This window comes from Protopterus annectens, chromosome 5.part0 (assembly GCF_019279795.1).
Source record: "Protopterus annectens isolate FY-2018-M chromosome 5.part0, PAN1.0, whole genome shotgun sequence".
Taxonomy (NCBI): Eukaryota; Metazoa; Chordata; order Ceratodontiformes; family Protopteridae; genus Protopterus; species Protopterus annectens.
Window position 1 is genome coordinate 1,082,595,846 of NC_056735.1, and position 27,500 is coordinate 1,082,623,345.

The following is a 27,500-nucleotide window of genomic DNA, read 5'->3' on the forward strand; positions in this document are numbered from 1 at the left end:
AATAAACTGTATGTTGGATACAAGGTACCAATGCTGGGTTGAGTACAGGAGATAAATATGAGGGTTTAGGCTGATGGTTGGCCTTTGGAGTCCTAGGAGGCTTAGATAAAGGTTTTTTTTATGGCATTAGCATAAAATGGCTTAGTGTTTGTAATCTGTTGATGTTTCATACGTGTGGGTGGGGGTAAGACAGTTTTGAGCTCACTGCATGTAGTTGGCTAAGAGAGAGAGAGAGAGAGAGAGAAACACCTCCAACTGAGTTAGTATTTTCACCTCTCACAGATAAGAGTACTCTGACTGAGTTTAGTAGGGTTCTTCATGAGGCATTTCATGCACTGCGTTAGGATTCTAAGTGCTGTAATCCTGGAAATAGACAAGGGTTGTGTGCTCACTCCCCATGATGCCCAGTGGTGCTAAATTTAAAGTAAGTCAGGATCTAAATAGGGTTTGGGAAAATATTAATGTGGAAGTTTGATGAACTGATTTTATGTTCAGTATAAACCATTGCTGCCAGGTCCAACTGGTACTTAGGTTGTGCAGATTAATGCAGCTAAGAAGATATTTGTGCAGTTGACCACATCAATGCAGCTAAGAGGATATATGTGCAACTGAGTACATCAATGCAGCTAAGAGGATATATGTGCAACTAGGTACATCAATACAGCTAAGAGGATATTTGTGCAACTGAGTACCTCAATACAGCTACGATGATATATGTGCAACTGAGTACATCAATGCCGCTAAGAAGATATATATGTAACTGTGCAATCCATCAATGCAGCTAAGAGGATATTTGTGCAAATCAGTATAACAGTTTAGACAAGGTAAAAACGGATAAGAAGCTCACCAATGCTACATGAAGGTACGCTTTCTCTAGTACAAGAAGGGAGAATTGTACTTGCATTTTCCACCCGCTAAAGAAATACTACTACATGCAACCATGCCACTGCAGTCAGGGCAACAACAAACATTAAATTTAACAGAAGCAAACAAACAAACCAATGAAAATGAGGTGTAATCTAAATTTCAAATGCTGTCAGTCACCCAAGATCTGTATTAGTCAATCTAACTCTCACTTAGATGACTCACAACTGAGTGTAAGATGGCTGCCACCCCAGCCAAGCAGATTCACTCAAAACAAGAGATTTAAATAGTATTAAACAAAGAACAGATAAGAACAGCAACACATAATTTCAAGAATAATTGTGCATATTTATTAATAAACTTTTATAAGATCTTACCTTGTACCAGGATATCTGTAGTTGTCGATCTATTGTCAAGAAGTCTTTAGCTGCTTGACATGGAATTTCTGGAGTATCGATTACACTTACATCACTAAAAGGTGAGCATGTTTTGTATTCCAGTGCTGGAGAGACTGTCAGTGAAACATTCAGCCGTGAACAGTATGTAGAATTCCTGCAAATGAAAAGTATTAGATCTCTCTCATTTCTGTGCTCTAAGCGCAGTATATCACATAGCATATATTAAATTATCAGTTTTGTCTGGTTTACTGATGCAGTAAGGAACCGTACCATTTTAAGAGAGCAGCATTTTCCAGTAATAGGCAACCATGGCATGGCATGAGTTAACATGAGGCCTACAGCCACTTGATTACTGTCCATGAAATGTTCACTAAAATATGTTATGCATCTCACAGATTACATTACAGTTTCTAGAATTATACATACATAAATACATACAAATATTTCAAGCATGGGCATTAATGCCCTTATAGCTTGCCAATATAACAAAATACTTGGTCCCATAATAAGTGTCTAGGCTGTTCTTAAAAATAGCTAAACTAGTACTTGCTTAATATAATGTAGTAGTCTGTTCCATGCATTCTCTTCTACATGCATACATGCATGCTACTCTCTCAGAGAATCAGCTAGTACACTTCTCATTCCTATAGAATCTTCTTCATAGGCTGTCTGATGATTCTCTACTACCTTTTAACAACCCTAAGCATTCCTAGAGCTAATTGTCTCTATATGCCCTTTATACCTGAATAAGATCTCCTTTTAAGTATTTATAAGAGACACTGTGCAAGTTCAGATATTTTAGTCATTTACAATAACTTCAATTTTCACATGCATGGATGCCCTTGGTATATTTCATCTGTACTCTTCCAGTTTACTCATGCTTGTTTTCTTATAAGGTTTCCATATTGTTATTCCATACTCAAGTTTGGGTCTAATGTAACTAATAAACAATGACGTCATCATTTCTGCTTTCCTAGACTTTATAAATCTTACAAACTATAGTTCTATAACTATAATTAACCTATTGGTCGATATGATTAAAAAAACTGAAACCTGGATCTACCCATATACCCAGGTCCTTAAATAAATTTACAATTTCAATCACTGTGTGCTGTATTAAATATTTGCATTTCAGTTTATGTTTCCCAAATCTCATGTTCTTAGTTTTTTATGTATTTATCAGCATATTATTATCCTGTGCCCAAATGGTCAATTTAGTCAAGTTCTTTTGCAGACATACCTTTTCTGTAACACATGTAATCAGTCTACCCCATTTCAAGTCATCTGCATACAGGAATACAGACTGTAGAGCACCTCAGATGAAAAAGTTAGGTCTGAAAGATTCAATCTAAATAAGTAAGGACCTAGGACAGAGCCCTGTGGGACACCCTGACTACAACCAAGAATTTCACCTTGTCCAGTTGCTGTATGATACTTGCCATGTCCTGTTTGTAAGCCATGCAGCTATCCATCTTATCAAGACTACATAGATACCTAGTCGTTCTAATTTATTGATCAGTGTTTTGTGTAAAACCCTGTCAAATGCTGAAATAAAATCTATACAAATTACATCACATCACAAGTTTTCATTCATAGCTATTATATTGTTACAGAACATCATGTTACAGGTGGCAATAGATCTATTTTCAACATATGCGTGCTGATATATGGTTTGAAGTCCCAACCTATCCAAGTCTGACAATAACTTATCCAATATTATATTCTCCATTATTTTTCCACAAGATGAAAGTAGACTTAAGGGTCTATATGTCTATGGGATTGTTCTACTTCCATTTCCCTTAAAGGCAGGTTTAATAAGCTCATGTCTCCAATCTTATGGAATCTCTCCATATTTATATGACCTAGTAAATAATAGATATAATGGCACTGTAAGTTCTTGCTGAAGTGTTCTTAGGTCATTATTACTAATTTTGTCTCCTTTATGTGCTTTGTTTGGATCCAGTTTGTGTAGTTCTTTTTCAATATAATTTGATTCCAGTATCTGAGGTTACCTGGATGTCACTAGGACAACTTATCACCCCCTTTGTGGAGCTAAACTGTTTTGCTTGAGATTTTGTAAATATATCTATAATCTGTTGTGTCTGAGAATAAATTTTAGAATCTGCACACAGTTTATCATTTTGTTTGTCTTTACTCCCACATCTTATATATCTATAAAAAGGTCACCTATAATACTCAATATCATTATATCCATTTTCTTCAAACTTTTCTTGATCTTGTCTCACACAGTGCTAAATTTGTTTGTCCAACTTGTTTATTTCAGTTTTCAAAGTTGTAGTTTGACCTCTTTTCCATTTCTTATATTTGTTGTCTCTCATGTTAATCAGGTACCTTGTTCTTATGGAAATATATCCCCCTGTTGTATGCCTAGATCCTGAGGTTAAACATTTTTATTTTTTGCATTCAAACAATTTCTCTTTTAAAACTTTCCACATTCCATCTGCAGTTTTCCACTAAAGACATCACTCCAGTTAGTTTTACACAGTGACTGTTTTGCTTCAATATAATCTGTAATCAGTCTTCTGTGCATTGGTTTGGATTTTAGTTTGGCAGCATTATCTAGCAACAAATGAATCTTTATAACCCCATGATCACTGCACATCAACGGTGACAAAACTTGACTTGAAGTAACAGTAATTTCTTTTGGAACACAAACAATTTCTAGCATGTTCCATTCACTGGTAGTTTTTTTTTTACAGTCTGAAGCAATTGCTGTTCCTGAACATATTCCAGTCTACTTTGGGTAAATGTAAGTCCCCAACTAATATTATTTTCCCTCCTGTGTTGCATGCAAGAAATGTATGAATTCCTCTAGGTCATCAGCACTTGACTTTGGTGGTTGATACACTCCAACAATTGTTATATATTCCAGGGTTGTCCTTATTGTCACAGTTGCACATCTATAGTATTGGTGTTATCACTGAACATGTAATAATCACAGGTCTCATGACTATCTTTAATCCCTATCATAACACCTCCAACTGAGTTTTTGTTAGAATGTCTGTTACAGTAAAAACATTTATACCCTGACAGAACTGGTTTCCAGTCATTGTTTTTTAACCATGTTTCATAAATGATAACATCAATCTTGTGAGAATGTAGCAAATTTTGCAATAAAAAACTTTATTATTAATGCTGCTAGCAATAACATGTTGCTATCTGTGAACTGTTAAATTTTTGACCTGGCAAAAATCCTGCCTAGTGTTTGTCAGATATTGCAAAATATGTTCTGCAAAAATTCTCTTCCCTGATCTTGACAAATGCACACCATCTTCTCTGAACACTTGTGCCCAACACTACTTGGATGCTCTACACATTTCCATTTTTTAAAACAGGACATTTTTTCCATGTACCCAAAAAAATATTTTCATTCACGGTGACCTGACTATCCTTTCTATATGTGATTTGTGAATATGTCCTAATGCTAGTACAAGCTATACTATCTAAGAGGGCTATAAGTTCCTTACTAGCAGTCAGATAATTCTTGTGGATGAGATCATTTGTACTGACATACAGATCCATACTTTTTTACTTTAAGGCATTCCAGGGCTTTTCTCACATCTTCTATTTTTGCTCCTGGCAAGTATAACACTATTCAATGTTCATTATCCTCTCTGCAAATGTAAGTATCAGTTCCTCTAATAATTAAATCTCCAATTACACGGATATCTTTTCTGACCAGATCTGAAGTATCTTCAACTTATAATACAGTAATATCTGCTATATGTATTGTTACAAAGCAATGATCTTCATCACCATTAGTCTTATTAATCCCACTGTTTTCATTGAGTATTAAATTTCCAAGCATACAATTCTCATCCAACTTGAACCAAGTAGTCAACATCTGTCTTTCTCTTATTTTTTCTTACAATAATGTTCTTCAACCCTTCCATGTTCAGTTTTGATTTCTTCCTTTTCACTTTCTGCTTCTTTTTTCTACCTTCTCTTTTGGAAAATGATGCATTTTCTGTAGACTGAAAGTTTTCTGATAGAAAAATGTCATCATTCCCTGTAATATGTGTGTTACATAAAGCAATGTTCTTTTGAGTGTATATATTCTCTTTACTTTACATTCATCATTTTCTTTTTCTTCCTTGTTATTTGTTGTGAACGTCTTCCTTCCCTTCTGTTTTTGTTTCCTTCTGAACACTCTGAATCTACAGATTGCTGAATACTTGCCTAACATTATTTGTTTTACCAGGCCAGTCATTAATGTATGTAACAGCAGTTCTCCAATCCATGCCAACTGTACAAGTGCAATCATTATCAGTAAGTCTAGATTTACTTGTAATAATAGTAATTCCTTTTCACATGAGGAATACAGATCACAAGTGTTATCAGATGTTACCTTTAAATATGCATAGCATTTATTACACTGTACAAGATATTTGTGCTTTAGCAAATTATTAATGCCATATGCATTTAAGGAATCCATATTCAACTTCAAACAAATAAAAAATTATAAAAGAAAGACTAATCAAAATCAGTAACAACAGTATTCAAAGAACTTAAATCAAATTCTATGAGAAAAATCACACAAGCAATATACAACTAAATACTAAAGTGAGTACACTAAAGTTGTTGTTCTGACCGTACAAGTTCTGAAGGTCAGGCAAAACTTGTAATTCCTTTATGTTGCATGCAGTAGCTTCTGCTCACTATCACACTTCTTTTTAACAGTAAAGATCAACACATCAAGGTAGGATTATTTAGGTAAGCTCTGGTTTGTCCTGTCTGCAGTCTGTGTGAATTTATAGCTGACTAGGCCTCTTAGGATGGATAGAACTTGACTGTCTAAAACCTATCCCTTTCTAACAACCATCAGTGAAAATTAAAGGTAAAACAAGAACATATAAATCAAAGTAAATATTCTTGTCTATAAGCTATCCCTTCCTTCCTGCAAACAGTAAAAAACAGTGGTAAAAAATAAAATACAAACTCAAACAAAACTTCTCTTACCAGTCAACGCCACATTAAATCACAAATCAAGATTAGGGTTGCCACCTTTTCAAATGCCCAAAGTGGGACATTTTTGGTACAAACGTCAGATTTTGCAGGGCAAAACATACATACGGACAGCACCAAGGACAGAACTTCACTTTTTTGCCTAAATAAAAGCTTATTCTTGTAGCATTTTAGTTGCTTATTCTGTTTCTTATAACATTTAGGTGTTTCAGATGCAGAATAACTGTTTATGCAACTATTACATAAAATATAGGAAATAATTTTGTCCTAAAATCTCAGGATTTTTGCCATTTTTTCAAATTTTTTGCGGTACACAACTGCCCAAAGAAAGACTGTACCTCGAAAAGTGGGATAGGTGGTAACCTTCATCAAGATAGGATTGTTTAGATAAGCTCTGGAGCTTCTGAGGGTGGTATTCATAAAGAAGGAGCTTAAGGAATAGCACAGGCAATGTCATTTCATGGAGATTTGATGTAGACCTCATTTGGTCATGCTAGTTGCTTATGTCGCAAATATATTAATATGTTGTCTGATAACATAATGACTCACCTGTCTTATTTTCTTGCAAGTCTCTTCACACAAAATGCATATCAAGTCTGTGGTACATCCTTGTTAACAATATTAGCATAATGAGCAATAAAATTATGACCAAAGTCTTGTCTTCCAAGTGTTTGTTGTTTTGTTTTTTTTTTACCTGGTTGCTTCCTGCCCCCTAACATCTATGAAGATGTGAGGCCCCCTCATTCCAGCTATGTATGGAATTGGTTACCTCATGTTTGGATGCCACTGCAAGACACATTCCCTAATCACCATGAGATCCTTGATTCCTCCCCACTCCAGAACTGTAGTAACATACTAAAAAGACTGTTGGACCAACAGCAATACATCTATCAGTAGTGGCCATAAGGTAAATACAGGACACCCATATTTACCATCAAGCAATTGCAGGCTTTAGACTTATTTAAGATTGTAATACTCTTCACTGCACTATATTTGGAAAACCAATACCATCTTGTTAGCAGTCTCCATAACTGGAAAACCTATACTGTAGTATACTGTACACCCTGCTTTATTAGACAGTTCTCTTGCCTAATTGTATTACTACTACTATGATTTTTATACTTTTAGCAATAATTTTACCTTGAAGCAGCTAATATTCTTTGTATCTGAGTACTAAAATTGTTAAGGGGCATAGAAGACTGTCTTATATTGGGTACTTGTGCTTAAAAACACACACACAACAGCAGGACATCCCCACTGCTTGCTGTAGAACTCCTGTATTTTCCCAGATTGGATTAGTTTCCTAATTTTCTTGACATGAACAGACTGATTGTTCTGTGAAGCATATGAGATTGGGCCTTGTGAGACTGTGAGCTAGGTTTAAATCTGCAGACAGACGTGGGATGGAAGTGTAGGCAGTATCCTACATCTAAGTGCTTGTTTAAAGTTGCTAGAATTCTAAACTCTGTGCTGTTTCATTGTTCCCTATAATACTTTAAAACATGTTCGGCACCTGAATATTCTTCATTCTGCCTAGCGTATCTGCTCCTTTGTCCCCACAGGGTTAGTAAAGGTATGCTACTAGCTTTCTTTCAGTGATTATTTTAGCTTTCCTGTATTTGTTTTGTTTTGAGGATGGAATGATTAATACAAATGGAAGGATGATCAGTCAGTCTGGGGCCACTGTTGACAACAATTGACTGTATCTTGCCTAACTAATAAGGGGAAATGTCTGTGCCTTTTACTGAATTACTCTTTTCCATTCATTGCTTTTTTCTGTCTTTAACAGATGTAAATTGTACTTCTGTAACATTTACATTGTGTGTATATACGTACTCTAGCCTTGTGAATTATTTTGACTTATGTGGCTGTCCTAGCAGATGATTTGAGCAAAAGCTCAGTTATAGCCCTGCTTTGTCTTTTAAATTAAAGATTTATGAAACATTTAAACATACTATATTACTGTGGCTTTCATTCTTAGAAGTATGATTTAAGATAGCTTGAGATTTGAACAACATTACTGAGCCAGTATTTTTTTGACTTTTAACTTACCAATGTAGATTTTAGCTGTTGAAGAGTGTTGGCTGAAAGCAGCTGTGGTATATGTTTAATGTGTGCTTACTGTATGAGCTACTGAATGCAGTGATGAGCTGCAAAGCATTCCATAGTATAATTAGCAGTGTATGATGGTATTAACATATTATGCTAACTCTGGCTGAGATGATTAGTGCAATCCTTTACTACCAAAGTCCTATTACCCTGCCTAAATCCAGGAAAGTAATTATTCTCAGAACAGGACTTCAACATCACATTTTCAGATCCTGCAGCAACATGCCTCCCACCATCAGACATAACATGAATTAGAACTTACATTTACTAATGTTTTATAGCAGGCCTCAGACTTATTTACACAGCCTATGCCTCTTCACTGGTCTACATTCTGAAATCCACTGCCACCCTGTTAATATTCTTCCTGTTTGGTGAATGGTCTACTTTATGATATTGCTTTATCCTTTGTAGCATTGCTGCTACCTTATCTTTATATTTCTGTATCATTTGATTGCATAGACATAACCAACATTTTCAGCACATCAGAATGTAGAGTGCCTGAATTATTAAGGGGTATGGGTGGTTGCCTTATATTGTGAATTGAGAATCCTCTACTTTACTGTTTGCTTTTTGTTACCATCCAGTTTTCTCCTTCTATGATTGCTGCCATCCTTACTTGTTTGTGCTTGTAGAATTAGCTTCATTTAAATATGATCAATATTCTGATTGCATCACTCAGGTGATTAGGTAACACAGATGATTGCTTTATATTAGTTACATCTACATAAAAAAAATACAGCACTAAAACAATACAGTGTAAGGCTCAAGGACTTCTTAGACTTACTTGGCCTACCTAATCCCTATGGAGCAAGTGTGGCCTGATTGTTCTACACTGCACATGGACTAATGCCATGCAACATTCTTGCACTCTCTTTTCCCACCCACCTCTGCCTCTTTACTTTTATAATTACTGTTGCCATACATTTCCCTTTGGCTAAGACGGCTATGAATGGCCCGATGCAAGTTCCAAAAGTATAATCACAATCTAATGACTCAAATGATTAATTTTGTAGTTATTGTATCACTATCAGCTGTTTCCATTGTACTTACTATTAAATTCATATAAGCATGCTTTATCATTGCATACAATGCAAACACACAAGCTCATCCTAATAAGGGCATACTGCTAGTGCATTTGAACAACTGCAGTGTATGTATTAAGCTTCTTCCTCAGAAACATAACTTGTGCTTTCCTACCCAAATATCACAGTGATAACAGAAACACGGATAAAGGATGAATTCTGTCATTTCAACCATATCACTTTTTGTGACAGCAGAACTGGTCCTAATACAGGAGCAGAATAATCTTCCTAGCCATATCCAAACCTGACTTCTATGTGTCTCAACTTAAAAGCATCAGCATATAAAATAAAGTTGTCCTTAACTGTGTAATAATATGATCAATTGTTTTAACGACACTACAGCAAATATCAGTTTAGTTTACAATTTACCACCCGCTTGTTGTAAGCTCTTTGAACAAGCAATACATGGCATTCTAATTAACTATTGCAAAGAAAATCTTATTCTGTATGAGGACATTAATCTGAAATGGTTATGTAAGCTACATCTACCACTCCAGCATCTAGCTGCTCCTTTTGGACTGCTACTTACAGAAGCAACTAGACCAAACCTAATTAGAAATAAAACTATTTCCTTGATTTGGTCTTCATTAATATACCATAGAGATATTCTCATGCAGACATCCTCTGTAAATCTCTCAGTGGTCACTGCCCTGTTATGTCCTTATGACTCATAGGTTCATAGGTTCATAGGTAGGTACTAGGCTATCAGCCCAAGGGCCTGTGTAAGTCTAGCCAACAAGGTTCCCTGGCTTATGCCACCCAAGAAAGTTATTTTCCTGTGCCACTGTCGAGCAGAGACACAGACATGATCCCCGAGGTGTATTTCCTATTTCCTATCCAATCATCAAGATTTTTCTTGAAGAGTGCTAATGAAGAATTTTGCTTGACATAGATGGGTAGCCTGTTCCAGAGTATGGGAAGTCTCTGGGACAGGAATCTATCCCTCCAGCATGTCCTGTTTATTGTGGTGACAAGATTTAGGTCCCTAGAGTGTGTAGCTCAGAGGGATTGGGATTTCTTTAGGTGTAGCATGTCCAACAGCTTTGGGTTTGACATAGGTTTATATGTTAGGCAGAGATCACCTCGGAGTAGGCGATATGCTACGGAGTAAAGCTGGAGTTTTTTGAGGCGGTCAGTGTAGGGTATTTGTTTGAGGCCAGTAATCCTCTTTGTGACGTACTTCTATGGCCTTTCCAGCTGCTGCAGATGTCTTGTGAGGTACATTCCAAAAGGGGAGTTGTACTCTATAATAGGTCTAATGAGTGTCAAGTAGAGGGGAACAATGACCTCTTTTTTCCTGGATGAGAACCCTTTTATGATGAGGTGTGCCACATAGAAGGACTTCCTGACTGCTGTGGCAATGTGACTATCAAAGGAGAGACTACTGTCCACCTGGGTCCCAAGGTTTCTTATCACATATTTGGTGTTAAGTAGATTGCTGCCTATGTGGTAGTTCATGGGTACAGAGTTTTTACCAAAGGGGATGACACTGCACTTTTTGGCATTGAGCTTGAGGCCATGGCTCTGACACCAGGCATCTGTCTCAGCAAGGCCCTTCTATAGGATGTCCACATCATTTGGGGACTTGACTATGGCTCCTAGTTTGCAGTCATCTGACACTTTGTTAGTCAGAGGCCTTCTGTGTTAGCCTGTACTTCAGAGAAGTAGATACCAAACAGGAGAGGTTCCAGGACTGAACCCTGTGGTACTCCACTTGTCACTGCTTTGAGGTCAGATTTGGAGTCTGCAACTTTTACAGTGTGGGTTCTGTCAGTGAGCCAGTTGGCAACCCATCTTGTGATGTAGGGATTTATACCTAGTTTAGTGAGTATAGCTATAATTCCAGAATAGGGGATGGTGTTGAAAGCCTTGGCGAGGTCAAGATAGGCTGTGTGAACCACCTTACCCTCATCTACGGCTTCGGTGACTGCCTCAAAGAAGTCGATCAGGTTCAGGAGGCATGATCTGCCTTTCACAAACCCAAACTGTGTGGGATCCAGAGTTTGGAGGTTATCAATGTCTTTGTTTATGAGTTCCATGATGATACGTTCCATAGCCTTGCAGACCAGGCTCATCAGGCTAATAGGTCAATAGTTCCCGGGATCAGTGGTGGCTCCCCCTTTGTGGAGAGCGATAACTGTTGCTGTGCACCATTCAGTAGGCACAAAGCCTGATGTGAGGCTATTATTGAATATGGTGCTTAAGTGGGGAGCCAGTTCGTTCTGAAATTCATGTAAAACGCAGCCTGGGATGTTGTCCGGTCCCATGGATGCTGTGTTTTTGGCTTTAGAGAGTGCAGCTTTTACCTGCGTAGTTGTGATTACAGGGACTCTGCTTTCTTCCTGTATAGATATGGGCCCTTTAGGGGGTGAGAGGGTAAATTTAGCACTGAACCTATCTGCCAGGATGTTGGCAATATCAGTTGGTTCTGTAATTTGCATGCCTTTGTGTTGTAACCCAGAGCAGATCTGGTTGTTGCCATCGAGATTCTTGACAAAGCTATAGAGTGCTTTGTGGTTGTCCTTGGAATCAGTGGCAATTTTGTTTTCATAGCTAGCTTTGGAGGATCTTATAAGGGATCTCAGCTTCTTACTGAGGCTAACCAGGGAGCTCCTCCACTCCTGGGATTTTACTCTCTTTTGCAACAGTTTCTCCCTTCTGTTGTACAGTTTGTTTATGGCAGGGGACCACCAGATTGGCTTCCTTTTTTTGGAAGATAGCATCTTGGTTCTGTTTGGGATAGCACGATCCATGGACTTGTGTAAGTGCTTATACAGTTCATTTGTGTAGGATTCAGCAGTTGTAACTGTATTTTTTGTCTGCATGGGTGTCATGAAGTTCACCACTTCTGTCTTAAGAAGTGTGAAGTTGGCTTTGGAGAAATTTTCATTCTAAAGATTAATGTTTCAACTAATTATCATTGAAAGAAGACTATAACACAGAAGATTAGAAACAGCTACTAACCACACAGTCTTGCTATATGGCAGCTGTTGGCCACTTCCCATCAATACTTTAACTGCATTACATTTATTTATTAATTAAACAGCAACAACATTACAACAAGCAGATCAATAACATCTGAAAATTGTTTGAAAGGACTTAAAACAACAGCAAAAATATATCTACAGTATTTACATATTTACAAGCTTTGCTATATCACCAGTTAGACCTCTTCCTGAAAACAGGTACATACATAGAGACTTTCTTGCGAAGGGAAGAATATCTATAACACAAATTAAATATCACAGATCAGTCACCAGATTTTTCTTTAAGGTACTCAAATAGGGTGCTCCAAGCATAAGGGATGTCAGTTTGAGAACCAATTATTTTTTAAAGGAATATAGAACATAGCCTAGGTGATGAAATAGACAGTCTCATCTGGATCATCCTTTTCTTAGACTTCTGCTCTTTGCAAATATTAGCAATACTAGCCAAGGACCATTAGATCTTCATTACAGGCCCTGCAACCCTACTGCCTGGATTCCAATTCTGAAGCACCCATATACTACACCCAGCATGCTTATAATATGTCCTAGCAACATTTAACCATTATGCAGTCCCATAACCTATGGAAGTTACCTGCTCCAGGAGCATTACACCTCTAGCATTCATCAGACTGTGTAGATCCCTGTAGGTGCTGTCTTTGGGGTGTGAGGCACCATTTATAAATGATGCACATTTGCTGGGACTTATATCTCATTCGTTTATTGAGCATTCCCAGACTTTTTCAAAATGGGCACCATTCCTTCCTAGTCAACTCTTGCTTCCCACATGTCCCTATAAATCATGCTCATCCTCTCTTTTTTCACTCTGGACCATTTGAACTAGGATAAATATTTTCCAACCCTCTCAGTCATTTCTGTATAGTTTGTCTATATTTGTCTGAACTGTAGGTAAGTGAACCACTTTTGGTCTCTAAGCTGAAATTCTGCATTCTGTTCCAAAATATTTCTAAAGGTGCAACCTCCTATGTCATCCATCAACTAAATGCAGTCCAAAACACCTCTTTTAAAGTAGTGCTGAATTGTTTTAGTTGCTAATGTGGCAATAATACTTTGAGGATGCCAGGTCTTATTCATAAATCCTTTCCCCCACTACAAATCAGCATATTTAGCACACTCCTTACTAATTTCTTATAACCACTCCTGCAGAAACATCCCCATCTGTCTGTCACATCCACTTGCCCAGACAGCTCCAAGTTTCCACTATTACTGACTTTGAGTAACTGGGTCATAGCATAACAAGACAAATTAGGAAGGCCCCATCCTCCATAACATTTAGGAATATAAGCTAGCTTTGGAGATATTCTTCTGACTGACTCCCTCAAGACCTCTGTGTTGATTAGATCCTGCAGATGCATAAGGGTATTATAATTACTGGCAGGGCTTGAATTCTGCCAGTGATCCTATAACAATTATTAAATTTTGGTAAGTAGTGTTCCTTTATCTTTAAGTCAGTATTTTAAGGTTTATCTCGACTGTATTATGCCACGTTGGGCATACTAACAACCATAAATATTTTGGTGGAGTTGATGCTGGCATGATTAGAGAATTCAATGCATAATCTACCCCTATGCACTTAAGCAATACTGATTTTCTGGCATTGCATTTTATCCCGGATGCCTCCACAAAAACATGAAATCTCTCTTATGCACTGTTGAGATCTTCTAGAAAGTCTGAACTAGCCAGTTGTCAGTTATCTGTAAATGAGTAAAAAGAGCTTTGAACCCTTGTTTCCTGTTGCTTTCCCTGCAGAAGAGACTGTACATGGTGGACATGTTCTCCCATTATTAAAATAAACAAACCTGTGATAAAGGGCAGCACTGTCTGTTGCTGTCATTATAGGGCCTAACTTAAAGAGCCCCCTGTGATGTCCCCTTTCTGGGCCAGTAATCAAAGAGCCTGAATCCTCACCACATACACTGGTGAGGGATATTCACTTTTAACAAAGATAGGTACACACACTATTTCCAGATGCAGCTCTCTGCACCAAGCACAATTTCCCTTAAGCGCACACAGGGAACACACTCACTGTGAGGTCTGGGTTTCTCTCTCTCTCTGTTTCACTCTCTCAAGGCCCCCAATAATACTCCCCACTGGCACAGCTATAGAGTTGAGTCCTCATCTGAGTGTCCAAGCTAAGTCCTCCACCACTCTCTCTGTGAAATCTGTGCTCTGTGTCCCTGCTCCAAGTAGCTGACACACACACACACACACACACACACACACACACACACACACACACACACACACACACACACACACTCTTTGCAATTTGATTTTCCCACACATACATACACACACACACACAGACACACACACACACACACACACACACACACACACACACACACACACACACACACACACACACACACACACACACACACACACACACACACACACACACACACACACACACACACCTGGGAAAGCCTGGCACAGATTTACTAGCTATGCCCCTCTACCTAGACTATAAGGTAGTTATGGCCACCAGACATTCCAAAGCCAGCTACTCCAAGGCTCTTACAGGGGTACCCAATTAAATTGAGTGAAATTAATATTAATACAAATGGTAGTGTTTGATTAATGTGACAAGGCTCTTGGGAGTGGCCACAGTGTCACTAAATAAATATAAATACTCTCAAAGGTTAAAATATTCTCTAAAGGACCAAATAAAATGAGATGTTTAGATATATTTAATAATAAATAATAAAAGAACATGAAAATACTAAATATATATTTATAATAAACACCAGAGTCTCAATCACAGGAATATTAAAAATAACACAGATGAATAGATTTACACAGATACAGAAAAATAGCACTTAACTAATCTTACTATATTTTCCTGATTGATCTAAAGAATTACTATTCCCTAGTTGCTTACTAATGCAAGGCAAGATGAAGTGAGTCTGTGATCCTTGTATGTCAGGTTTCAAAAACAGATTGCTCTGAGACTTCTGTCTCACCTAGTATTAAAACATCATTGTAGTCCTGGATTACGGAATGACATCACACACATCTGGTCATCTGACATGTGGTACCCATACCAACCCCTTTATTAGCAATTGAACCAGAATCTAGCATATACCTATCAAGATATCTGCAGGATGTCTGTAATAGACATATAGAGTTTTCTAAGATCTGTTGCAGCTTCCAGAAGTCATAAAACAATTTCAAACTTCCATGCACAATACAGAAGGCTTCTTAGTACAAACTTGTTGTCTCTGGCTGCACTGACACCTGTGAAATACAATCTTTAAAGCTTATACCAAGTAATTTAATTTCAAACGATTTTTCAAAGTTAGCTGGACTGAGATTAACCTCTTCTCTTCCAGTATCCTCTGTTACAATGTATTCATTTCAATAGTTGCCATACAGTCTGACATACATGTAAGACTTCTTTTTCTGTCCAGCAGGGCCCACTGTTGGCATATTTTTTAACACAAGCAGCTTTACAAATACATTTTCAACACAATCACCTGTGCAAATCAGTTTGATATACAAATGACTTATAATTCTTTAGAAAACTCCTGCTAGCTATGCTGGCATATGTTACACATCCACTACCCTACTTCTCCCATTGTAGCTGGCAATACCTCATATCATCACACACATTCAAATTTCCATCAATACTAAACTGAATTCTCAATAGTCTATTTTATGTTATGATCCTTAGACAAAAAGGGAGCTACCCTGTCTGACTAACTTTTGGCATTAGGGAGCAAATGAGGACTAAATATGCTACCAGGGAACAATAGAAAGAGTCAAATAATCAAGAATTCTACACGTTACCAAATCCTGAAAGCTACAAAAACTGTTTTATTAAGAACTTTTTATATGTGCACCCCAAACAGACTGGTTTTCCTGGTTAACAACAGGAAAAAGATTACTGCTTCTTAAGAGCAGACCTGCAAGCTATCTTATAAACTATAGACCAATAACTTGCCTTCCGACGATGTATAAATTATACACTGGAAGTGATGCCAAGATTATTTACAGTCATTTAAAAGACAACTCACTCATGGTAATAGAACAAAAGGGTAAGAAAAGAAAGTCATATGGAACAAAGGATCACTTGTTTTTAAATAAAGTCATATTAGAGAATGGCAAAAAGGGGAAGAACTTAAGTATGGTTTAGACAGACTATAAAAAAGCATTTGACAGCATACCACATTCATGGATGAAAGAGTGCTTACAAATGTATAAGACACTCCCTACACTGAACGATTACATTACAGTGATCATGAAACATTGGCAAACCACCTTGCAGTTAAGCCATGATAAAGGACAAATTAGTATTCCAGGGATAACAATTGAAAGGGGGATATTCCAGGGTGAATCTTTGTCACCATTGCTCTTTTATCTTGCCCTTAACTCATTACACTGTCTACTTAACAGATTAGGTCATGGATAAAAATTGGTTCCCAGAAAACAACAAAGTGTAAAGACTTATCATCTTCTTTTAGGGAATTATTTAAAACTATATAGTTAATCAGGTAAGGAATTGAAAGCTCAACTACAAGTGGTTAAAACTTTCTTAGATTATATAAGAATGTCATTTAGTCTTGATAAATGTGCAAAAGCAACTTTTAAAGCAGGAAAGCTGCACCACAAAGAAAATATCAGTTTGGGACAGGAAACAAAACTTGAGCAAGAGGGAGGGTATACATATTTGGGAATGGATTAAGAATCAACAAAAAACCATAAACAAATGTGAATAAAACTTAGTAAGAAATATTTCAGAAGACTAAAATTAATACTGAAAACAGCTCTGACATCTAGGAACAAAATTCAAGCTATAAACAAATTTGCTCTTCCTATCCTAACTTATAGTTTTGGAGTGACTGTCTGGCCCCAAAAGGTATTAGATCATGTGGACAGGAAAACAAGAAAAATGCTTCATGCTTACCAAATGATTTATAAAAATCAGTATATCCCAAAATTATATATTCCCTGTTCTGAAGGAGGTATGGGCCTCCTCAAAATTGATTATATGCATAGCCCTGCAGTCGTAGGACTGCATACATATCTGCTGACCTCACAAGCTCTGAACATAGTGAAAGTTTTAAAACATGAGGAGAATAAGTGTAAGATAAATTCCCTGTTTATTTTAGTAGATGCATATCAGTGTCAACCAGGAATGTTAACCAAACTGGAAGTAGATAAAAATCAGGCAGCAAATGAATGTGCCAAAAAACAAAAGAAAGAATATAAGGTGAAGGATCAAATAAGAAGGCAAGAAATGTGGAGAATGCATAAATATAGTTGCAAGTACAGAAAACTCTTGGAACAGCCTCATGTTCATTGGGACAGAATGCAGAAATGGTTAAGGAGAGGTGAATTTAAACCAAAAGATGAAAGGTTAATATTGGCAGCCCAGGATAGTGGGCTACATACACATTGGTTTACAAAGTCCATTGAACATTTGGGAGAAACAGACAAATGCAGGTTGTGTAAAACAGAATTGGAAATAGTCGCACATCTTGTTGCTGGGTATGGTACATTAATGACAGAAGGACTGTATACTGAAAGGCATAATAATGTGACAAAACTGTTGCACTGTTATTGTGCAAACATTATAATAATGAAGTAGCTGAGAAGCACTGAAAACATGAGCTGCAAAGCATTATAGTAAATAATGAAGTTTATACCACATAGGATATGCGATCAGCCATAACCAACAGTTCAAAAAATAGATATGAGAAAACCATCACTGAAATTGCTGCACAAAGTGACTACAGTGTCTTATGTACAGAAAGACACAAAGTCATAAAATACCAGGATTTACAGGCAGAAATGAGAGCAATGTGAAAGAAGGATAACCAGATGGGTCCAATAATAGTAGGATTAATGGGTCTTATAAAACAGAATTTACAGTCGTACTTAGCTATGTTACCGACTGCGGTGGTGGTGCTGCGGTAGCATTGTCACCTCACAGTAAGATGTTGTCCTGTTCGATTCTCAGCTAGAGTGTCTTCTGTGTGGGAAATGCATGACAGGGCATTCCTTCATTGAAGGTTGTGCATCAGGGCTGGCAAATCGGCACGTAAAAATTTACTGCCAATCATTAGCGGACCGGAGTTCTGCTGTGGCCACCCCTAACCAGGAAAAAGCAGAAAGAAACAACAACTTAGCTATGTTACCGATGCATGTAACTCCATACAAATTTCAGAAGGAGTCATTACTGGGCACATTGTGGGTGCTGTGAAAAGCACCTCTGGAAAGCATCAAAGACTGAAACAATACTAATTTCATGAACTTTAATCATACTTAGACTTAGGAATGGGGTCCATTCCCTTCACAATATTAGAAACCAAAAAGACTTGCAGAAATAAAACCGAGACTAGATGTTAGATGGAAATGCAGCTAAACCTCTTGCTCTGAAAAAATGCAATAATTATGTCTGCTAGTCCTTAGGTATTCTGAAATGTATTTATTTATTTATTTACTTGTTTTATTTGACATTTGTTTACCAGGATAGTCTGACTGGACAACAGGTGTCCGTTTTCAGTGGAGGCCCGGGGAGAAAAGCTCCACAAAAATACAATAGTAACAATATTTAGTAGTGATAGTTATAAGTTAAATCAATCATGCCATCAACTGAGTGTTATGTCCCCCTGTAGAAAGGAGGTGCAGCCTGGGGTGGGGGGTAAGGGCAAGCAATGGATGGTCATAAGACTCAGTGGCCTTGGAATATACAGACATGGGTAAGGTGGTGCACACAGCCTATCTTGACCTTGCCAAGGCTTTCAACACCATCCCCCACTCTGGTATCATAGATAAACTCACTGGACTAGGCATAAACCCCTATGTCACAAGATGGGTAGCCAACTAACTCACAGACAGCAACTGACTCACAGACAGAACCCACACAGTGAAAGTAACTGACTCCAAATCCCACTTCAGACCAGTGACAAGTGTAGTACCACAGGGTTCGGTCCTGGATCTCCTCCTGTTCAGTATCTACTTCTCTGAAGTCCAGGCTAATACAGCTGGTCTCTGGTTAATGAAATTACAGGTGACTGCAAACTAGGAGACATAATTGATTCACCTAAGGACGTGGACATTCTACAAAGAGGCCTCACTGAGACTGATGCTTGGTGTCAAAATCATGGCCTAAAGCTCAATGCCAAGAAATGCATTATCATCCCCTTTGGGAAAAACACCGTACCCATGAATTCCCACATGGGCAATAGCCTACTAAACACCGAAAGTGTGATAAGAGACTTTGGGACACAGGTGGACAGTAGTCTCTCCTTTGATAATCACATCACCACAGTAGTCAGGAAATCCTTCTACATGGCACCCCTCATCACAAAGGGGTTCTCCTCCAGAAAAGAGAGGTCATTGTTCCTCTCTACTCATCCCTCATCAGACCCATTATAGAGTACAATGCCCCATTTGGCATGTACCTTGCAAGACATCTGCAACAAGTAGAAAGGCCACAGAAATACCTCACTAGGAGGATTACTAGCCTCAAACAAATGCCATACACAGACCATCTAAAAAAACTCCAGCTCTATTCCATCTCATAGCATCTACTCAGAGGTGACCTCTGCCTGACATACAAAGCCATGTCTAACCCAGATCTGATGGACATGCTACACTTAAAGAAATCCCAATCTCTCCGAGCCACATGCTCCAGGGACCTAAACCTTGTCAACACAATAAACAGAACATGCTGGAGGGATAGATTCCTGTCCCAGAGACTTCCCATGCTCTGGGACAGGCTACCCATTCATGTCAAGCAAAGCTCCTCATTAGTTCTCTTTAAGAGAAATCTTGACAACTGCTGGGAAACAGGAAATTCACCTCGGGGATCGCTGCTGTGGCTCTGCTCAACAGGGGCACAGGAAAATAATTTTTTTGGGTGAGAAAAGCCAGGGAACCTCGTTTGGCTAGACTTATATAGGTCATAGAGCCGATAGTCTAGTACATACCTATGAACCTATGAACCTATGACATCTATGAATATAATTATTTATCACCACATGAGGACAGTTCCCCTCTTCACATCTGCAGTATCCTAAACCCAAATAGTGCTCTTCATATCAGTGTAAATCTCCTCTTCCACTTCAAGGCTAATAACTTATCTGCTCTCAAAAAATTACCAAGCAAACCAGTACTACCTGCAATCTAATTCTTGTCTGGTTCACCCTATGATACTATACATGGGGACCTCTGCCATGGCCAAGTCTGTCACATTTTTAGCCTATTTCTATTTACAGATATAATTAAGTATACATACTGCCATCATTCTTCTCTCAAATATGGCCTTAGCCTCATCCCCTTCAGTGTTTCAACCTATAGCAAGTCTCTGTTCCCTATAAAAATGGTAGAAAAACTTGTATAAAGCCAGCTTCTGCATTTTGTGCATATGCACACCCTATCATGTCATTCATAGAATGGTTTCCATAATGGCTTCAGTACACTGCCTGAGTATGCTTGCTTAATGACCGCATCTAATCCAACATGGATCAGGGAATTTTAATTGGTCCACACTTCATGGATCCAAAATAAGCTTTAAAATGACATCTCATATACTATCATAATATCTCTTTTGGCTTTTCCTGGTTAGGGGGTCGCCACAGCGGAACTACGGTCCACTAATGATTGGTAGTGGGTTTTTACGGTGTCGAGTTGCCAGCCCGATGCCAAATCTTCAAAGAAGGCACACCCATTCATGCACGCACCTACCTGCATGTCTTTCAAATGTCACTTGACCATGGGGAGGACATGCAGACTCCACACAGAAGGCGTTTCAGCCGAGAATTGAATGGGAGAACCTCTTGCTATGAGGCGACAACGCTAACCGCTGCACCACCAAAACTTCAAAATCACAGATTTGATGGGACCTCTCTAACCTGGTTCAAAATCTAACTAAATAACCAAAGAGTCTGTCATAAATGAAAGTATTTAACTCCAGTGTCCCTCAAGTTTCAGTAAAAGTACTGTATTTTTTAATAAATCACCTGAAATCACAAGTCCCAAAAGCACACTTAACATGTTACATAAATTACCTCCCCTTACTGAGTGCAGACAGAAAGAATTACAGTCCCCACTCTAAGAGGATTGCAGCACTGACTCTCTAAAAGTGTGCACCTGCATTAAGCATAATACATTGAAAATTACTTTGTCAAAAGCAACAAGTGTGTTCCTTGTTATGGTATAATAATCTAAAGAAAGCACATTTCCTACAATTGCATTACTGTCATAAAACACCCTTAAGGATACTCTTACAAATATTTTTTTTCATTTGGCTAGACCCTACACTTTCATTTAAAGGTCATGTCAAGTTAACTTGTGATTATGTTCTCAGACAGCTGAAAGTTTCCTACGAGATCTATCCTATTACTTTTTAAACCCAAGCAACAGTGATATTCTTTTCCAAATTTGAGCATACCCTCAGAGTATGTACATTAATTTCTAGTTAAAATGTAACTACCATAGCATTTAATGAAATCTATGGATGTTTCCCTTTCTGATAATTATGAACACTGCCACCTTTCCCCTAAGGAAACCTAGTTGGCTATCTATTACTGCCTAGGCAGCCTTACACTTATCTTGTCTTTTATTAAAGCTTCTGTATTACAACTATTTTCCACCAATTGCAAACTGATATGCCATCATACCAACCTGCTACTCTCTAATAGCCGGAGATAATGTATGAACATTTTCAGGTCCACCATACTGACATATATAACTTTAGACTGCAATAGCTTCAGGGTCTATGTTATATAGCCGAAAACTTAAAATCTCAAGCGCTCACATGAGCGAATATGCAGGTACTCGAAATCGCTATTGTGGGGGGCTGCACCCCCCCACATCCCCACTAAATATATATTCCAGCTCCAAGATCGCACTACAGTGAGAAAAGGGCAAATATCCCGATCTCCACTGTACTGCGATCCAAACAAATGAACATTGAATATCTGCATTTTCACTCATGTGAGCGCTCAAGATTTTAAGTTTTCAGCAATCTAAAGTAGACTCTAGCTTCAGAGGCACAGACTACAAACAGTTCAGCTGTGTATAGCTGCCGAGCTCAATTGCTGTATTTTGAAAAATGAAAAAAACTAATTATTATTGCATTTAGTATTAACAATCGGCTTGGCATGGGTAGCTATGATCTTGGAAGTAAGGGGTAACTATCATCTATCATACGTAGCTTAGCTTAATACTCACTGCTTGACTCTATTTATATATACTGCTCATTTTTCTTAACATATATGCAACTAATATATAAATCATTCTTGAGTGTACAGTTCTATACTTTATGTAAGTGTAAACATTGTAATATTTCTGTTGATATTCCCTAATTTGCAGATGTATTTTGAATGTCACCCAGGTCATGACCGTAAATAATCTTCATACCACTCCAACTACCCAGTTAAATAAATAAAATCATGAACAGATGATTGTCTAGGATTTCCCCCCTTGCACATAACCCAGAAAATACAAAGTTAATGCCTAGGTCCCTCTATCCCTTCCCTTATGCCATGAAAACATGCTGCTCATTGCCAAGACACCCTCTTCCCTTTCTTATAATTATACAATGCAGCTCATCACTAAGAACCCCCTTACCCTCCATATAATTATATAAAGTGTACATTCCAGACTAAATGGAATGTTTAATAGCGGTTGTAACTGTTTATACTTCACTTCACTCTTCTATGGTGGCTGCTATCTATTTGCCAGCAGTAAATGTGTTCTACCTGTGAAAGCTGTAATAGCTTAGCACCCTTATGTTATTTTCTCTGTAAAATTTTTTTAGTATCTGGGAGTATGTAAAGCTAACAAAAACAACACAATGGTTTCTCCGTGCTTGGTGTTAAGGAAATCTGCAACACTACGTATTTGACCAGTCAGCTGATGCATGAAATTGTCATGTGATTTTTATGTTTGTATAGAAAAGGTTGTTTTTGATTGGTTGTTATTCTGAAGAAGTCCTTTTGTTTGGATGAAAATGCTTAATTAAATATATGTGCCACGTCCTTGGTGTTCACTTTTTTAGTTACTGCATAAAGCTCCGTGTACTACAAAAATTTAAAACTGGTTTGCCACTGATAACCCACTTGTTATCTGCTATTGACATGGATGCCAAAATTCACCTCCTGACCTTTGCTCTTGTGCTAAATGCCTTGACAACCAAGTCACTAACACATAACAGGCTGGTTATAATCAGAGACCCATTTATAATCTTCCTAACTTATGTTAAGACCATAGTTTGCCCTGTACTCTGCACTAGCTATAAGACAAATGTAACTGATGTTATCATACCAAACTGAGCAAGTCTGGTCAGAGCAAGTCTGGTCAGAAACAGCTGTGCATTATAAACTCAGTACTTTGTAACTAAATAACATCAGTATGTAATTTCTTAACATAGTTTCAAAACTACTGCCACGATAGTTAACAAAGTATGCTTGAAAACATCACATCAGTGTAGTGATCTTAATTTATATCTTTTTTGGCTTATTACAAGTTACATTCACATTTTAAGGAGCCTTGTTAATATTCTTTTTATTAAATGAATCATCTCAAAAGTGAATGACAGTAGCGCTTTTAAAACAAGGATAGTTTTCGACTGTAAGTTGGATTTACTTGTGCTGTGAAGGCAAAACATTTAAATGGCTAGAAATCTAAGCCAGTTAAACATTCTAAAACAGAAAAAAGCATGAGTTTGGGATAAATGGCATAGCATTGCTTACTTAAGCAATACAGAACATTTTCTGAAGGCATGAAACTTATTTAAAAATAAGTTCCATTCATTTTATTAGTTATGTTTTAATGTATGCTAAGAGAAACAAATGAATATGTAATAAATCTATTTAAGGATTTGATTGTGTCTTATTTGGTTTTCAGTTTACTCATCAAGGCATCAACAAGTCCTGCCAGTAATCTAAAAAAAAAAACATAAATCAAAAATTCTTGAATCATTAAAAAGGAAACATGAGAAAAGACAAAAAAAACAATTATATTGTCATCAGTTTTCCATTTGAATGTCTAGAAGGCTGTTTATGACATGGATGTTTTATTGAAAAAACTCTTGTAAGTAAGTATAGTTACTCAAAGGGTGATGGAATGCAGGCTTGCATAATGAAGACGCTTATGTATGTATCAACCAGTTTGTCAAGGATTACCTCTATCAATGTATTAAAACACTGGGAAATTCAAAGCTCCCGCATTAATATGCAGGACACAGAATTATGAGCGGGTTACATTTTTCTGTGTTTCTGCTTGCTAGTATCATCGCATTGGCATCATTTGTATAAGATACATTTGGATTTGCTTTCTTTTCTTCAGAGGTCATTCCCAAAACTTCGAAGTGCATATTCACAATCTACACTCATCAGAAAATGCTGGTGCTATTTGTTTTCATGTCTCAGCCCACACTAAACACTACTTTTCCATTTCTGTAGCATTCTTCTTATCTGTGGAAGGATCATCAGATCTCCCTTAAGTGCAGCATTTGAAATATATTTGCTAACAGACACAATACCACTCAGAAGTTTGCAGCTGATTTTGATTGATCCACAAGACCTAAGAAACAGCTTGTAACTATTCATGCTAGAAGGCAATAAGAAATAAACTACACCAAAAGATAGAAATAAACTACTTTAAATGTCACAGCTCAGACTGCTTGATGCTCATAGAAATGAATACTTCTTTAAACCTACTAAGACTTCCAGCTATCCATCCACAGCTGTTAAATCACATCTGATTGCTATAGTGAGTGACCCCATGAACAGCTATCATCCACAGAAACAATTAGGCAAGCAGGGAGTAGATTGTCAAGCCTTTATAGTCACAGGTCTGCCTATCGCAGATCTTTTGGATATGGAAGGAAATTGGCGAATATGGAAGGAAATTGGAGAATGAGGGGAAAACTCAAATGACCTCAGGGGAGAATATGCAGATCCCACCCAGAAGGCACCCCACAGCTGAGAACTGAGCCAGAGAAACTCATGCTGTGAGGTAACAAAGTTACCCCTTGTGCAATTGTATCACCCTACTAAGAGATGTGTCACTAGTACAAATTACATTATCAGGAGCAATGAATATATCAGCACTTTAATATACTTTATTAAACCTTAATGTGTTTTCTATCAAAGTAAGAGATTGTATAACTGAGTTTTCCCACTTATCATATGAAAGCTTGTACTTCAGTTATAACAGAAATTGCGGAATTATTCAAGGCATCAACTGAGTTAATCCAGAAATATATGATTATTTGTGAAATGTGTTCATCTTTATAGTAATGTTCACATATACTTCATTTTCAGAGCATGATAGATGTTTGTTGCCGTAGTGGAGTATGGCTTACAATATTAGTAATTGCCATGTTTTACTAGCTGATACCTAGTCCAAAAACTACATAACAGTAAGCTAGTTGGAAATAACTTTTCTAACCTAGAACGTAAAATGAGCAAAACAGACCAAGTAAGACAAAATCCACGGCACACAGGATCCGAACAAAGTGCTCCAGTCACCAAGTAAAATAAATTCCTTTTAATTTTGTACAGCAAATTCTCCAAATAGGTAGTTGAATACAACAAACACACAAATAAGCCAAGCGCTTTCACCTAGTGAATTACCAGGCTTTTTCAAGGCAAACAAGCTGTCCATTCCAAACAACTTCTAAATAGCATCAACAATTAAGCTAAAACTCCACCCATCAATGATGATCAATTGGAATTTATTTTACTTGGTGACTGGAGCACTTTGTTCGGATCCTGTGTGCCGTGGATTTTGTCTTACTTGGTCTGTTTTGCTCATTTTACGTTCTTGGTTCTTGTTATCCATGGCAGAAGGAACGAACACCACTAACATTTTGGAGACGCCCCTTGCTCTAAGGAATGACACGGAAGAACTTCCGGTAACACGGGCAGAGTTCTCGCAAGTCCTAAACCTGCTTAGTGAACTGTTGAAGCAGGTTAAGGAACAAAATGAAATTTTGCTTCATCAGCAACCCGCTAATGCTGAAAAAACCACCAGACAACCTAACGCTTTGGGATTAACTGTTAATGCTTGTGTAAAGGATCCTAAACCAGTCGCACGATTGCAGGAGGCACTTCGTGTTGGTGGGGTTTCAAATAAAACTGGTGCTGCTCAGAAAGTTGTTGCCAGAAACGACAGCTTACTCAAGGACAACAACAAAAGTTTTAACTTTGGAGCCTGGACTGAGCAACAATTTTATTTCCAACCAGGTACTGTTGAATTGAATTCTGATACTGGGATTGAAAATAGTTTTAATTTATTCAAGGACAAGCTTTACACTTTTAAAAACAATCAATTGGAAATTGATTATTTAAAGGAATGCATCAGGGTAGGCAGGGTCCCCAAGGGGCTACGTTTTTTTAAATTTCCTAATTGTGTTTGTTCAGGAACTGCATTATATGACAAATTATGTTGTGTTTTTAATCAAGCTGGGCTGGAAATGTTAAAATTGATTGTGGAAGAATATGAAAGTAAAGCGGAAATTTTATTAGCTGATTTGAATGATCTAAATCAGAATGTTACTAACAACGAGCATTTTGTTAGTGTTAGGAGAAATTATGACAACGTGTTTAACGAGATTGACCAGCACTGTGTCAAAGTTTTAAATAGAAAAATTAGAAAGCTTGAAAGGGACCTTAGGGAATACCAGGAGGGAGTAGCATACCCCATTCCCACCGCAAAGGGGTTCAGGAACAACAACAATGTCTTTGCTAACCAAGGAGAAAAGGAAACAAAAAATCTGTTTAACCCTGAAGGAGCTAACAATGACAGCTTAAGAAGAAGTGAAAGAATTGCTGAAAAAGGTCGGAAGCAGTCACACCGGGATTTTCAGCAACTTTACAGCAAAGGGGTGGGGGGGTTCGAGGCGACCGAACCCAAGGTGGAATTAGCTTACAGGCAGGAGAATTGTGAATCCAGTGACTTTCCACTTAACACAACATTGAATATTGTTACTCTTGACAGTGCTTGTAATGTAGGACCACCTTCGCCCACCATTCCCCCTAAAGAGACAATTTGTAGGAAGGATAATTTTACCATTTTCAATTTCACTGACTTTC

General features: G+C 37.6%; 1 protein-coding gene across 1 annotated transcript in view; it reads right to left on the reverse strand.

The window, feature by feature from the left end:
- The window catches only part of LOC122801532 (interleukin-1 receptor type 1-like), a 1,281,849-nt gene that overhangs the window by 715,337 nt on the left and 539,012 nt on the right, over positions 1 to 27,500 (reverse strand). Inside the window, exon 4 of the mRNA XM_044070952.1 lies at positions 1,242 to 1,416. Within this exon, the coding sequence (XP_043926887.1) occupies positions 1,242 to 1,416 (175 nt within the window). The remainder of the gene's footprint in view (positions 1 to 1,241; positions 1,417 to 27,500) is intronic.